The sequence below is a fragment of the Drosophila takahashii genome, chromosome X (assembly GCF_030179915.1).
Source record: "Drosophila takahashii strain IR98-3 E-12201 chromosome X, DtakHiC1v2, whole genome shotgun sequence".
Lineage (NCBI taxonomy): Eukaryota > Metazoa > Arthropoda > Insecta > Diptera > Drosophilidae > Drosophila > Drosophila takahashii.
This window is the reverse complement of record NC_091683.1, coordinates 24588648-24602853: the sequence shown is the minus strand read 5'-3', so window position 1 is coordinate 24602853 and position 14206 is coordinate 24588648. Positions and strand designations below refer to the sequence as shown.

General features: G+C 44.0%; 2 protein-coding genes across 2 annotated transcripts; both read left to right on the top strand.

The window, feature by feature from the left end:
* The first annotated feature begins 586 nt into the window (after window positions 1-586).
* On the top strand, window positions 587-1678 carry LOC138913830 (uncharacterized). The gene is made up of 2 exons (XM_070218781.1): window positions 587-669; window positions 757-1678. Exon 2 carries the CDS (start codon window positions 759-761, stop codon window positions 1608-1610), a length of 852 nt encoding a protein of 283 aa, XP_070074882.1. The 5' UTR covers window positions 587-669; window positions 757-758; the 3' UTR covers window positions 1611-1678.
* A 683-nt stretch (window positions 1679-2361) lies between these two features.
* LOC138913857 (uncharacterized) lies at window positions 2362-2998 on the top strand. Its single transcript, XM_070218934.1, has 2 exons — window positions 2362-2484; window positions 2573-2998. Exons 1-2 carry the CDS (start codon window positions 2379-2381, stop codon window positions 2926-2928), a joined length of 462 nt encoding a protein of 153 aa, XP_070075035.1. The 5' UTR covers window positions 2362-2378; the 3' UTR covers window positions 2929-2998.
* Window positions 2999-14206: the final 11208 nt, after the last annotated feature.

Sequence of the window (14206 nt, the reverse complement as noted above, 5' to 3'; positions counted from 1 at the left end):
TAAAAAATATTATAAAAAAAAATCAGAGGTGAACCAAATGTTTCCTAAGATATTTCGAAAACAATCCAAATACTTATAGTATTATTTCAGAAATACAGAATTTTATAGCTCGTTGAATTCACAAGGGTCTTTAATGTATGAGTTTAAGTGCACTGATAAAAAAATGAAATAGTAAAAATAAATATCTGCATATTAATTTCTTGATTTAATTTTAAAATATTTAAATTTGGGTCTAATATAATAGATTCGTTTTTTATTAAAAAAAAGAATTTCAAATTTAAATTTAAGTTTAAAATATTTAAATTAACTATACATGTTAAATGTACCTAATATTTTCATATTCAAAATTAATAAAAACCGCAATGGATGAAAAGCATACTGAAAAATATTTAATTTGAATATGAAATGAATGAATGAAATTTTTTATATCAGTGAAATTACTTTTGATCCGGGAACTTTTAATTTTTGACCGTCTTTTGCAAAAACAGTGATAAAAAATGCAAAAGTTGGTCAACAAAAAACATCATCATAATTTTGCATTGCTTTGAATTTTCAGCCAAATCCAAATGTCAGTTTGTTGTGCTGAGCCTTATACAAATTTAGTTCGTCGAATTTCATCTTGTCATTCAGATCAGAGTTTGCTGCTTTGGAAGCAACTAACTTTTTTAGGTAAGTTCCGAGCAGCTCGCTCTGAAATGGCTAAAAAATCTGTAGAGAAACCACCGGTCGATAGCCGTTAATAATATCTCTTCACAGCTATGTCATCCAAAGCTATTGAGGAAACCATTGGACAGGTTCCTAACTTCCAGAACGAAGAGCTCGAAGTAGAAGTCTCCGTGGCAGAGACTGATAACATCGGAGGACACCCGGAGGGAAATGAAGTCCAGGCCATCGAAAACCCGAATGGAGACCTAGAACTGGACAACAACCAAGGGGCGAATTCGAGCGATGACGAGCCGGGCGAGACGACTCCACCCCGTGCTCCGACTCCGATGCCACTCGAGGACCAGAGCGTCTCGACGGAGCCAGATGGGGCCCGCGATTGGCGCGATATTGGCAGTCCCGAGCAGCCCCTGGGTGAGTTCGCCCTATCGCCCGAGTCCCAGCCCCAAACGCCACAGCACGAGGACGAGGATGCCGGAGACGGAAACCCTTTTCCTGTAGAGGAGCCACCAGCCAAGAGAGAGAATGGAGAGCCCGGCAACCCTGACCAGGGTAGTCACCCATCTTGTTCCGAGAGGAAGAGCCCAACCGAGCTGGACCTACCAGGAACCTCCTACGAAAAGGTTCAGACCTCGGTGCAGACCGCCGTTGATTCACTGGCCATTCAGGATGCTTTGCACAACCAAGTCGCCGCTACTGAGCCGGAGCCAGAACAACCAGGGGCTCCTCAACCCGAAACCATTCAACCCAACGATGGAGACACCCCAACCCCATCGTTCGCTTGTCCTCCAACCCCGGAGGACTCCGACAAAGAGGAAGAAGACACCAAGGACACCCCATCTGTTGCCCATCCTCCAACTCCAGAGAAGTCCAACGATGAAGAAGAAGAAGGAGGAGACAGCGGTCCTCCTACAAAGAAATTTAAACCTAAATCTAGCCCCAGCTAGTTCTATATAATATCATTTATGTTCCTATGCACGCGGTTCAAAATAAAATAATCTGGTTTTGTTAATGAGTGATTAATCGAGAAAGTTTACAAACTCATTTTAAATAAATTCCCTTTTGCTAGTGGGTTTTTAAGGTATTGGGTAGCTAACGAAAAACTTTATATATAAGGCCTAGTACTCACTTAAATCAAAAAGCCTACGAAATGAAAATCTCCATACAAAATTTTGATCACGAAAAATCACTATCAATTGGCATTCAAACCTGAATATTTTATTATTCCGACATTTTATAAAAAATGTAAGAAAATGCAAAAAAAACATTTAATCTTAATTTTCCGCTATAAAAATCCGTATTTTGGACGAAACAACGGAAATAATACACTGAATATGAAATGGTATACCTCGTAGTCAAATTTCCAATCGATTGCCATTTAAACCTTGCATTTTAAAATTTGGCTATTTTTCGCCAAAAATCCTCGTTGGTTGAAAGAATTCATTTCCTTAAGTCAGCCGGAAAGTGGTTGGGATTTCTTTATTAGATTGTTAGTTATTCAAAACAATTATTGGGTCAATTTTTGCCAAATTACAGCAAAAAAGGACTAAACAAACATTTTTTTTTACCACAATTCCTGATCCCGATTTTTCAACACAAAAAAAAAATCAATACAGCTCGTAGTAAAATTCCCAATCGATTGCCTAAATTTAAATTTGTTGCTAAAAAATCCTGATCATAATTTGGAATTACTGTGCCTTTTCACTCAAATCCAAATGTCAGTTTGTTGTGCTGAGCCTAATACAAATTCAGTTCGTCGAATTTCATCTTGTCATTCAGATCAGAATTTGCTGCAGAAAAGGAAGCAACTAACTTTTTCAGGTAAGCTCCGAGCACCTCGAGCTAAAATGGCTAAAAATTCTATTGAGAAACCGCCGGTCGAATCGCCGGTAATAATATCTCTTCACAGCCATGCCGCTCAAAGCTATCGAGGAAACCATTGGACAGGGTCCCAATTTGCAATGCGATGTCCCCGAGGAAGTAGAAGAAGCCAACGGGGCAGAGGGTGATAACAACGGAGGCCTACCGGAGGGCAATGGAGAGCGAAGTGGAGTCCTAGAACTGGCCAACGACCAAGGGGAGAATTCAGGCCAGGACGAGGTGGGGGAGGCGACCCCACCCCGTGCTCCGATGCCCCGCGAGGATCAAAGCCTCTCTATGGAGCCCCAGGGGGACAGCCCATCTGTTTCCCGTCCTCCAACTCCAGAGGAGTCCAGTGATGAAGAAGGAGACGGCGCTTCTCCTCCTAAGAAATTTAAATGTTAACTCTATAATTTAATTTCTGTTCCCATGAACACGGTTCTGTATAATATAAACTGGTTTTGTTGATGGTTGATTGATCAAGAAAGTCTATATACTCATGTAAAAGAAATTCCCTTTTGCAAGGGGTTTTAGAAGGTATAGGAAAGCTAATGGAATAACTCTACATGTAAAATGGGTATTTCATACATTTAGCCTGGGTATTTACAAGTAAATTCTACATTCTACACTGAAAGCGCCACCTGGCCAAGATTTCCCGCTATTGCTGGCAATACGGGCTCTTTATAGCACGGGCCTTTCAACCAGGCGTTCAACCGCTTTCAATTCGCCCCGGGTTGAACCAACTTGCTAACGCCTTCTCTTTCAGGGGGAGTTCACCTGTTTTGTGGGCGTGGGAGCGTGATATTTTGGCGCCGCCAGGAGTTACGGTTCCGCCTGTAAGCCCGGCTTAAAACGGGCTCCCAAAAGAGGGTGAAAAGGGGGAGAAGGTGGCTCAAATCAACCGCGTGAAGCGATGACAAAGAATTTTCAATGCCATTCAGGCACAAATCGCCCATTAATAATTTGAATTAACTTTTTTTCTCCTCATTTTTTTGCCTAGCCAAACACTCGAATGGCGGATCGAATGAGACGGAGATAGCGAATAAAAGGGGACACCCATACAGATATACAGGGGACGCATTAAATTCAATTAACAAGACATTGTAAATATTGTCACACCTTTCACAAAAGTCAACACGAGGCCAACACTCGAAACTTGTCGTTGTTGCCACTTTATTCTTTGTGCATGCTGGGTTGTTGTTGTTCTTGTTGTTGTTGTCGCTGATGTTTGCATATGGATAAAGCGGGGCCAAAGGGGGCGGGGCTGTGGGCGGCGTACAGAACACGGAGAAAAATGGGCTACAAATAAACATGCAGTCGTAGATAATTGAAATGGGAGCAGTCTACGTTTCCTCAAAAAAATAAACAGATTTCAACATCCCTCGAAAACAAAAACCAACCTGTTAGCAGCGCTGCCCGCATTCTTAATGAGCTTCACAAAAAAAGGAATAAATGAAATAAATAATTGAAGCAGCAGTATTCATGTCCACAATAAAAAGTTGTAACACTTTGGAAAACAAAATGAAAAAATCTACGAAAAAGTTTAGAATTAATCGAAATTGGAGGATATCGGATATATATTATATCGGTATCAAAGTATTCATTCAGGTAATTCAATAACATTTAGATGGTGAGGTACAAAGCAGTTATAAAATATGCGCCTAAAAGAATGCAGTGAATGAAGGAAAGTCGTCATTCAAATCGCTTTTGGCTTACAAATATATTGTTGCATACTTTCAGACACCTATTCTGACCTGACCTATTATTATAATTTCTCTCTCTGCATGGGAGACTGGTAAGCAGCCAGGTAATGGATCAATTCCCGCCTTGACAACTTGCCAATTTTTGATTCCAGCCACCCCTTCCCCTTTTTAGCCAGGTGCTAAGGTTAGAGGTCACACGGCTATGGGGATATTACGTATTCGTACGTGAGCTGAGCCCAGACTTTAACCTTTTCCCCGCTTTTCACCGCCTTTCACCGCCAACAAGTGTGCAAGTGTGTGCGTAATTGTGTCTATTTGATATGTTTGGCTTGTCTGCCACCCAATTCGATGATTGTCGCGACAAGGGGAAGTCTCCTCTCCTCGAAGTGGATTAGCGGGTCTCGAGGATGTGCATTCCGAACCCGAGCCCGAGTCCTGGGATCTGGGATGCTTGACCTACATAGCAGAAGGGGCAAAAAGGCAGCACCCCCTGAACCCCTTACAACCGCCTTACGAACCCCTTACAACACCCTCCCCCCAGCCATGTAATTACGGAGCGCTTGGCGACCGACTGGGGGCCACTGGCGCCATTAACCCTAACGAGGCGGCGTCGTTTTAATGAATATCGGGTTAATGAATATTTTATAGAAAAATGTGCAATGTTCGCAAGGCCGCAGATAGGATACTGAGATACTGGGATACTCTCGTACCTGAACTGTGGACGGTGGACGGTGGTCAAAGCGTAGCGGATTTTAGCCAGCTTTACTTTGTGGCCCCAATCATCCCGCTGTCGCCATGGCATCCCCTTCTATTTTTTTTCTTCTGCAGCACTCAATAAAAATTGCAGCGCATAGCAAAAGGGTCACGTACTTTAATTTTGCTTACTCCGTGAATGAGTGCAATTGAAATGAATAGAAATGTGCAGCCGCTCTTGTCGTCGAAATGGCAAATCCGTCGCCGCTTGAGTCTGTATCTGTATGTGAATCTGAATCTGAATCTGAATCGGAATCTGAAAACCCCAAACCCCCCTCGTGTGAGCTTTGGACAAATTGAGCGTGGGCGACCGACTGACGATGCCTGAAATATTAGCTGAGTGCCAGCGAAAGGGTTTCCTGCGCATTTGCATGCTGGCAGCCCAATATTAGATCTGCCACCCCTAAAACCCACCCTCCTGGATTTCAAGGTGCCAATGTGAGTCCCCTGAAGGGTAAATTTAAATAAGTTGCAAGGCAATTAAGCTGCCAAGGCAGGTTGATAGGGCTGATATATTTTTAAGTTAATGGAACCGTGACACACTTACTGCTGCACTTTTAATACTTAATACCCCCGACTACGTTGCCCTGACAGCTGTACTTTCTACTTTCTACTTTCTCTGCTGTTTTATTTTTCATTTTTTGTTTATTTCTTGGCAGCCCGGTGAATTATTAAAATGGAATAATCGCAGCTCGGCAGCTGGCTGCTGCATTTTCTCGCCTGCCTCTCCACTAATGATGTGCCGCTTTTAGCTCAGATTTCAGACTTCAGTTTTCAGCTTTCAGCTCAGCTTTTCGGTCATAAATATTCATAATTGATATCGCGTGTTTTAACCTTAATTAATTAATAATCCCTAACTTATTTTTATTCCGAAAGGCAAGGCAAGGAAAGGGCTTAATTTTCCAACTAAATTTGATAGCTAAGGATATAAATTGGACTTAATCGGTTTATTAACTGGAATCGAGGAGCGAATCGAGGAGCAGGACTGCGACTCCATTGTTCTGGCCGGGACAATCGAGCGGCTTAAGGCAATTAGGCATCAATTTTCATTGCCATTTTGGCCATTTCGGGGCCGCACTGTTTTCGGGGCAATTAGCCGAGTGCACACTGAAGTCGTCCTTCCCAGTCAATAATAACTGAGAATTGAGGATGGTGGATTGCGGACTGAGTATTGAGCCCCTGGGCACCGCCTTCACCCGTCGTAATTCAGGGGCTTTTAAGTTCTGCCATTGATTTGCTGCCGGGGATTTGGCCAACGGGGGAATCCAAGTTTAGGCCTGCCAATGTTTATGCGGGCTTTGTTTGTTACTCGAAGACTCCAGGACTCAAGAACGAACAACGTTTGCAAATCGAAAAGAAACAGAAGCTGGCAAACATTTCCCTAAGCGGGCGAAAGTCAAAGTGGCAGGTAAGGAGCAACAATCGAGCAGCAAGGAACATAAATAAATTATTCAGCCCTGCAAGTTCGAGGCACGAATGGCTTCAAGATGTGGCAGGCACAAGGCAAAGCCATTATGCCTTGTCCCTACTCTCCTTCTACACGTTCGAAAGGGCACAAAAACAGGACTCAAGGGCAGCTGCCAGCCAGGATAAAAACGGGGGACTGGGGCTTGGGGATTGGGGATTGGGCGGTGGGTCAATCGTTCACGTGAATGCGTTTTGAGTTGACTCTACGACGACTGCGGCCACGACGCACATAAAGCCGAAAAAGAGAGCGAAATTGGGTCAACTTGGATTGGCGTTTGATGAATACGTTACGAGGAAGGCCGAGGAGAAGGGAGTTGCTCGCTCTTGTCTGTCGACCGAGGCGACAGGAAGTTTTACTATTTTTGGCCCCCGTTATTCCTCCGTGGACGTGGATGTGGGTGTGCGTGGCCTCAATAGCCGGCGGAAGAATCCGGAACGAAACCCAAAGTACCCTATCAATCCGTCCCAAACTCATACGTTTTGCAAATGGAAGATAAGAAATTTGGGGGTGCCCCACAGGGGGCGCCAAAAACCCAGTCACCACTGATAACACATAATTGGAAATTATACTTCTGAAAATGCCAAGTGACTCGCACTTGACTCTAATTAGCTGGCGTATAAACGCCAACTTGCTGTGCTTTCTCGATCGTGAAGACCATGGTAAAGGAAGCTTTTGAACGGAGATTAATTCTCAGCTTTGAACTCCTATTGTTCCGGCCTAATGCAAACTGCTCATTGTTCAGCTGCAATTGCTTTGTTTTCAGCCGAAAATTTGGGCCTAATCTGTTTATTAACCGAAGCCAAGGGCCCAGCACCTGATGATAAAGGAGTAATGGCCAAATTGCCTTGGAAACGAGCAGCGAGTGGCCGAGATTATGAGGCTTTCAATTAAATTATTGTTTAAGGAATATAAGCAATTTTGATTCGCATGACTTACAGCAAAATAGGAATACCCTAAGACAGGGTACGAAAAGTTAAGGGAACGCCGGGTCCGAGGGAAGGAAAGAGAGCTAAGTCTGGAAGTTAGTCAACTCGGCTGAAGTCCTGTCACGCACGTGAGCCTTGAAAGCCAAGGCAGGCAGGCGGAATGAAGATGGGGAGACCTAAGGAGACCCAAGGACCCAGACATGGCTGCTGACCGCTAAGAGACGGGATTCACCACCTGGCAAGGACTCAATATCTCCCACCGTCTTCCAGCTGCGAAACTGATTTATCAGGCAGGACGAGTTCCAGCCACTCGCCTGCTGCATTCTGATTAGGCCAGCAAGGTTAATTGGATGCGATGGGAGTTCGATTGAAGGCCAAACTAAGCTCCCCCCACCTCCCACCACCTCTTTAACCACTGTGCTGTACTTTAGCTGTAGTGCCCCATTACCAAACTTCCCCTTCGGGCTAAACAAATTGCTGTCAACGACAAAAGAAGCCTATAAAAGTAACGCAAATAAACAATTTCACTTAAATACAAAACACGGAAGGAGGCCCCACAGGGGGCGCCAAAAACATGAGGCGAGGCCAGGGGTCGATGTCGATTCGCTTAGACGCTTGATCGATTTGGTTTCGGGATTCGGATTCCAGGCCCCCTCCTCTGTATTTCTATTTCGATGCCGATGTCGATGCCGAGACATGGACAATTAGTTTGCAAGCAAATTGCCCGCAACGCCGAAAGTACCGCAATGTGTTCTTGTTCCTCGAAGGGAGCGGGAAACCCCACTCAAATTAAGTGACAATGGCAAGCAAATACATAATGAATTATTCCATAAGCTGCTAAACTGGGTCAACTGCTCCTTAGTCACCGTTCTGGAATCGGAATCGGGGTGGCTCCATGGAGTTTAGGGATCGGGGAACTGGGAGTGGGTCTGCGGCTGGCCGGCGGGCAATTGTATTTGATATTTATCGCCCTGCAGTTACGACGGTGGCGAGTACACAGCGAAATAAAGCAGAACCGCCAGCGGCTAACGGGAATGTCAAAGATTTGTGGCGGAAATAAAATCATGAAACGGCAGGGCGAAATGTGACAACAGAACAATGTGCCCTTTTTTTTGCTCGACTAGCAGACGCTCTGCAAATTACTGAAATCTTTGGGGATATCTCAGGATTTCTTTGTTTGATACTTGTACTAGTCCTATATGAATTAAACCCCTACTTTGAGGTACCAAAAATCCCCTTCTAATGATTTATAACATTTATTTACCATAAAAAGCCCTTCCTCCGATGCACTTATAAATCGCTTTCACCGAAAATCAACTGATTAATAGCCCCGCTGCCGCCCATCGATGGCTCCCACAATAGAAGTTAATACCTCTAGCGCCGTTATTAGATGGCTCCGCTACGAGCTCCGGTTTCGTCGCATCCCTTGGAACTCCGGGTGTCATAATTAGCCATTGTTCAGCTCGACTTCTGTGCGAAAGCGCGCTGGCAGCGTTCTGTTCTGGGTTCGGTTACAGTTTCTGCTCTGGTTTCGGTTTCGGTATCGGTTTCACCCTGCCCTCCCATCCCATTCCATCCCGTCCCATCCCATCCCCTTTTATATCTCCAGCTGGGGGCTGTCACGGGCTCGACAACAGCTGTTCCCGGCACCCGAGGCGTATGAGTGATAGGCGAGCAGCGCGAGGACGGGCGCCTGAATAAATCATCCCCTTGTACCGCATCGCTCTGCAATCTTCGTTTCTCCACTCTGAATTCAACGATTCTCTGAGGCCGAGCATATGCACTTCTGGTGTTTCTTCCCAGGACCTTAGGCCAATCCCGGCTAATGGGCTCCTATCATCGCAGTGCATTAGCTAATGCCGGGCACTGGTTAAATCGCATAATTGATGGTGGCTGAGTGACAGGCGGTGCGAATTACGCAAATGGAAACGGACAAGGGGCTAAATTTTATAGCGGACTCCTAACTCAAAGCTCTGATTAATGAAACATTCGATTGAAAATTGAAGACACGACACACAGAAGTCTAAAAAACTAAACGAAAGTAATGGGAAAAAGCATTGAGCATTGAAAAAATATAAAACGAAGGAAAAAAGCAAAACAAACTAAGATTTAATCCAATTAATTCTTGTCTTTAGATCTAAGAAGTAGGAAAAATAGAATCGAAAAAGGCAACAAAAGTAAAGGGCTAGGGGCTAGGGGCTAGGGGCTAGGGGCTAAGGCCTGCTGTTTCACATTTCCAGTAGTGAATTAATTAAACAGTATTATTAAAAACATGATTTAGTTTAATTACATCTTTTATTAAGGTCCTTCGAGCCGGATTGCTCGCTGTGAAGCTGCCTCCACCCCTTTTGTTGCCCCATTGCTAGGCAGTTTCTCCCTTTTCCGCGTTTTCAGTTCCGCTGAATGGCTTCCCTCCTCCTCCTCCGCTGGATGTCAATGAACTTGGTAAACAATTTTTAATCACATGCCCCGACACCATCGCCCACCCGACTTGACGCCGATGCCAAATTAAATTGAATAAATCTCAGCACGCCCACGCGAAGGCCAAAGGCAGCTCAACAGTAATGAAGTTGTGCCTGCTGTTCCTTGTTCCCCAGTTCGCATTTACAGGGCCGGGCACTTGACTCTCTGCCAGGACCTCATACCGCCTTTTCTCTTTTTTTCCTTTTTATTTTGGCACCGAGGCGAACAAAGGGCCGCGTGAAATATGCCAAAGGAGCCGAAAGGGCGTCCTGCGTCAACACGCAATTGTTGACGATTTGCCGAAAAGATTTGCTTTGGATTTGAACCGAAAGCGGGAACAGGACTCGGGCTCCACCTGCGTGCCTCGCCAGCGTTCATCTTGTTAGAGGGTCAGAGGGTCAGAGGGTCAGCGGGTGACCAAAATCAAATGCTATGAATTGCTAGCCGGGGTCAATGAACGACCGATTGGCCATTGGCCAACCGTTGCGTTCCGTGCTACGTGTTACGTGTTGCTTTTAATTGGCAAAACAAACGTAATTAAAGCATTTAGCAGCCAGATTGAATAATGAGTAATCGCCAGCATTGGAAGCCCCCGAAAGCAGTGGAAAGGAAACAACAGTCGAAGCCAGCGAGCCAGCAATTAGTGGCCAGTGGAGGATAACCAGCGATAACCAGGAGCTCTTCCACTGCCAAACCCACCCACTTTTCCCTTTATTAGCCAACTGGCTAAAATGGCTAACTGACTGACTGACTGGCAGGGCAAGGACTTTCCCGGCGCTCCGGGCGTATGAGTGATATAATTGTAATTGCCAAAAATCAGGGTGGCGTTTTATTACATTTTCGCCAAGGAAAACAAAAAAAATATTGTTCCAAAAGCTAAGTTGGTAAAAATACCTTAAACTCATTAAAAGAGCTTCATTTTTCTATTCATAAGCTGAAATGAACACTTACAAAATTAATCGCCCTGAATTTGTAAATTTTGTTCACTTTACAAGTATTTCAGTTAAAAACATTTCTGTTTAGGAATAAATAGTGTTTCTAAATTATAGAAAAAATTTACATAGACTTCAAAATATCTCAAAATGCTGAAAATAACACGAAATATTATAGTTCAGGTTTCTAAAAATATTTTGAAATTAGATGAATATATTATAAATCATGGTTGAAGAATTCAAAAGACTTAAAGTAATCGTTTCTATTTATAGTTATATAATATCTAAAAATTAGATGACAATATTATAAGTCAGGCATGGAAGATGTTATAATTCAAGGTTGAGAAAAAGCTTAAGATTTTTCCCTCTATTTAAAATATCTGGAAATTCGGGGAGAAAAATATTATACAGGCTTATAAAAAAAAATAAGATTTAAAGTGATACTTTTTTTATCTATAATATTTGGAAATTAGATAAAAATTATATAAATCAGGGTTAAAAAAATCTAAAAATTTAAAATAATATTTTTTTTCTAAATGAAAATATTATTACTTAGGGTGAGGAATATAGGAATATTTTCTCTTGCTGCACTTTTGACAAAAACTACGTTTATTATGGCTGCCATGCAGCAGATGCAATCATTTTTTCTCTCCTTTTTTTTTGGCCAGCACAAAGCAAAAGTTTCGGCCACTGATGCCCTGGGCAGTGGAGTGGAGTCCGAGGATTAGAAGAAACCCATACCATAATTAGTTGGCAATTGTCTTGGCCTTGAAGTCCAAGGCCCCCAGAAACGAATTGCGGAGCCTAGCATTTTGTCATTTTGTCAGCCGCACTGGATATATTTAAACGACTCAAATGTCGCCTTGATTTTGGGCATACCCAAAGGGGAGAGGGAAAATGGGAAATGGCTGGGAAATCCATTTACATTTTGGCAGCTCGACACGCTCGATTAACAATTCCAACAAAGCACAAATCCTGATCAGGAATGCACTGCCAGGGCTGCTCTGCTCTGCTCCTTTCGGGGCATTTGGAAAACTTTTGAATGCATTTCAATTATTTTGCATGTTCATCAGATATGCAAACGGGGATTCCAGCCCCGGAACGAAACGGAACGAAATGGAGGGGGAAAGCATCTCAAAAATGCCAGTCACCAGGCAAAAGTGCATTAAACAACTCAAGTTACGAAACATGACGATGGGGATGGGGATTGGGGATTGGGGATGACGTCGACGAGGATGACTACGCCGAGGACGTTGACAATGCCAGCCCCGAACTCAGCTGAACTAGAGTGAACTACTGGCAGAGGATATGCAATGGGTGACGGATGGATGGGTCGGATGAGGACGAGGTGGTGGCGGGAGGATTGGCCCGGCATGAATGCCACTACACCGCATCGCACACTATTGATTTAATCATTCAAACCAGAAGAAAAAGCCTCACTGACCTGGAATCGAGTACCCTGTAGCTTGCAGTATAATTTACTGATTTTATTGGCCAACAGAAATAATATAAAAATGTAGGGAATTTCATCAGCACTACGGATGAAGGATTACCTCAAACCTTTATATTAAAATAATATTTATAATTTGTGGCTTCAGGCGAAGAGCTTTAATAGCTTCCAAGAAGAAGAGTAAGAAACTGGGGAGTAACTGGTGCCCCATCGAGGGTATCAGAGAAAGCGTCTGAAGACGGCGATGGAGGAGGGCTAATCTACAGAGCCCAGAACACCCAACACCCAGCCGAATGTGGAACATGCTGCGTTAAGGCATTTTTGTGGCCAAAGTCGGAAAGTCGAAAAGTCTGAGGCGAGAGCAGTGAACGTAGCAAAAACGGGTGACTGAGCGTAACTCAAGCGGCAATGGGATGGTACGAAAAATGGGAAAGGGGATGGGGATGGGGATGGGGATGGACCTCCAGGAGCACCACTAGCACCACTAGGCGGCAAAGGACAAGCCAACAACAATAACTAACAAGAGCAATAACAACAGCCATTGGAAAAATTGGGAAGTGGGGTAAATGCGACAGGGGGAGGGAATGGCATGGCGCACAGAAATTCTTTTGAAAACTCTTTCTTTCACGGCAATTTCGCCAATCTTTTCTTTTCCCTCTTCTTGACTGTTTTTTTCCCTCTTTTTGCCGGCCCTTATTACATGTCTCGTGCTCCGAAAAGCAGGGGAGCATCCAATTAAGGGGCGTCCCAAGGATTCGGCAACTAGTTCGCCAATGGAAGCTGAAAGCATATGGAATATGAAATATGGAATACAAAGGCTAAACTCAAAAAATCTCCTTAAATTACAACTTTAATCAGAGTTACATTGTTCGCAAAACCAAAATGAAGAGGCCAAAGAAAACTCTTTTCATTCGTTCTAGTGAACGAGAGAAATTTCATTTCGAGCCGGTTCGATTTCACCGTCCATATTTCCCCTAATGAACCTTTGTGACTGGTGGCAAATGCCAGGTATCTTGACTGTTTCGGTGCACTTTCCTAATTGGTAAAACGATCTACAGGTGCATCATGGCTCATTTGAGAAAATGGCAATAATGGAGAAGGTTTCCTGCAGTTTGCAAATTGACACTATTAAGCCAAGAAGCTGTCAGGTTTGCAATTTCCATTTTTTTTATTATTTCAAAGGGCCTCTTTTAGAATGAGTCTAGCGCCCACATCTTTAAAGATTCTGGAAAAGATTAAATGCAATTTTATTGTGTTTATTAATACGTATGGAAATGTAGAAGAAAATTTTCAAATCAGCCCACTAATTAAAAAGTTATGAGCAAATAATGGGATTCAAGCAGTGCAAGCAGTTTGTTTTTAAATAACTTTTGTTAAGCTACCGAGAAACTTGTGTGGCCACCCTCGTTTCGCGAGCTTTGCCACTGACCTACTTACCGAAAAATGGCTGACTCGGCGCGGGTATGGAAAGGCAAGGGAGGGAAATATAAAGAAAGGAGAGCAAAGAAAAAGAAAAAGAAAGCAGGGGAAAGGAAAGGCAGGCCTGTCTGCTGAGCCAGAGGAGCAGAACGGCACGGCGCTTGTTTGATCTGCCTGGACCTGGATCTGCCTGCGAACGTGAACCTGGAGCCATCGGAGGCATTTCCTTGGGATGCTTGGATTCTTGGGTGCTTGGCTGCTTGGATGCCGGCACACAGAGAAGGAGCGATGCCAAAACCGAAAAGCTGAAAAGTCGCGACGCAAGGCGACAATAATTGGCGCAAGGTGGCCCAGTCAAGGAAAAACACTCACTCACACAGACGGGCAGACACTTAGGGCGGCCCACGATGGGGAGGGACAAGGGGATGGGGATGGGGATGGGGATGGAGGTCCTGAGTGACAGAGATGACAATCAACAAAAGGACCCACACACACACACACGACAAAAATGACAGGAAGCAGCGACGCCAGCGACGACTGCAACAGAAATCAAAATCAAAATGAGAATC

What these genes read in the sequence shown, in the direction of transcription:
- LOC138913830 (XM_070218781.1), top strand. Translation starts at nt 759, where the DNA reads ATGTCATCCAAAGCTATTGAGGAAACCATTGGACAGGTTCCTAACTTC.
- LOC138913857 (XM_070218934.1), top strand. Translation starts at nt 2,379, where the DNA reads ATGTCAGTTTGTTGTGCTGAGCCTAATACAAATTCAGTTCGTCGAATT. An exon ending in GAAGCAACTAACTTTTTCAG is followed by an intron (nt 2,485 to 2,572) that starts GTAAGCTCCGAG and finishes ATCTCTTCACAG; the next exon opens with CCATGCCGCTCAAAGCTATC.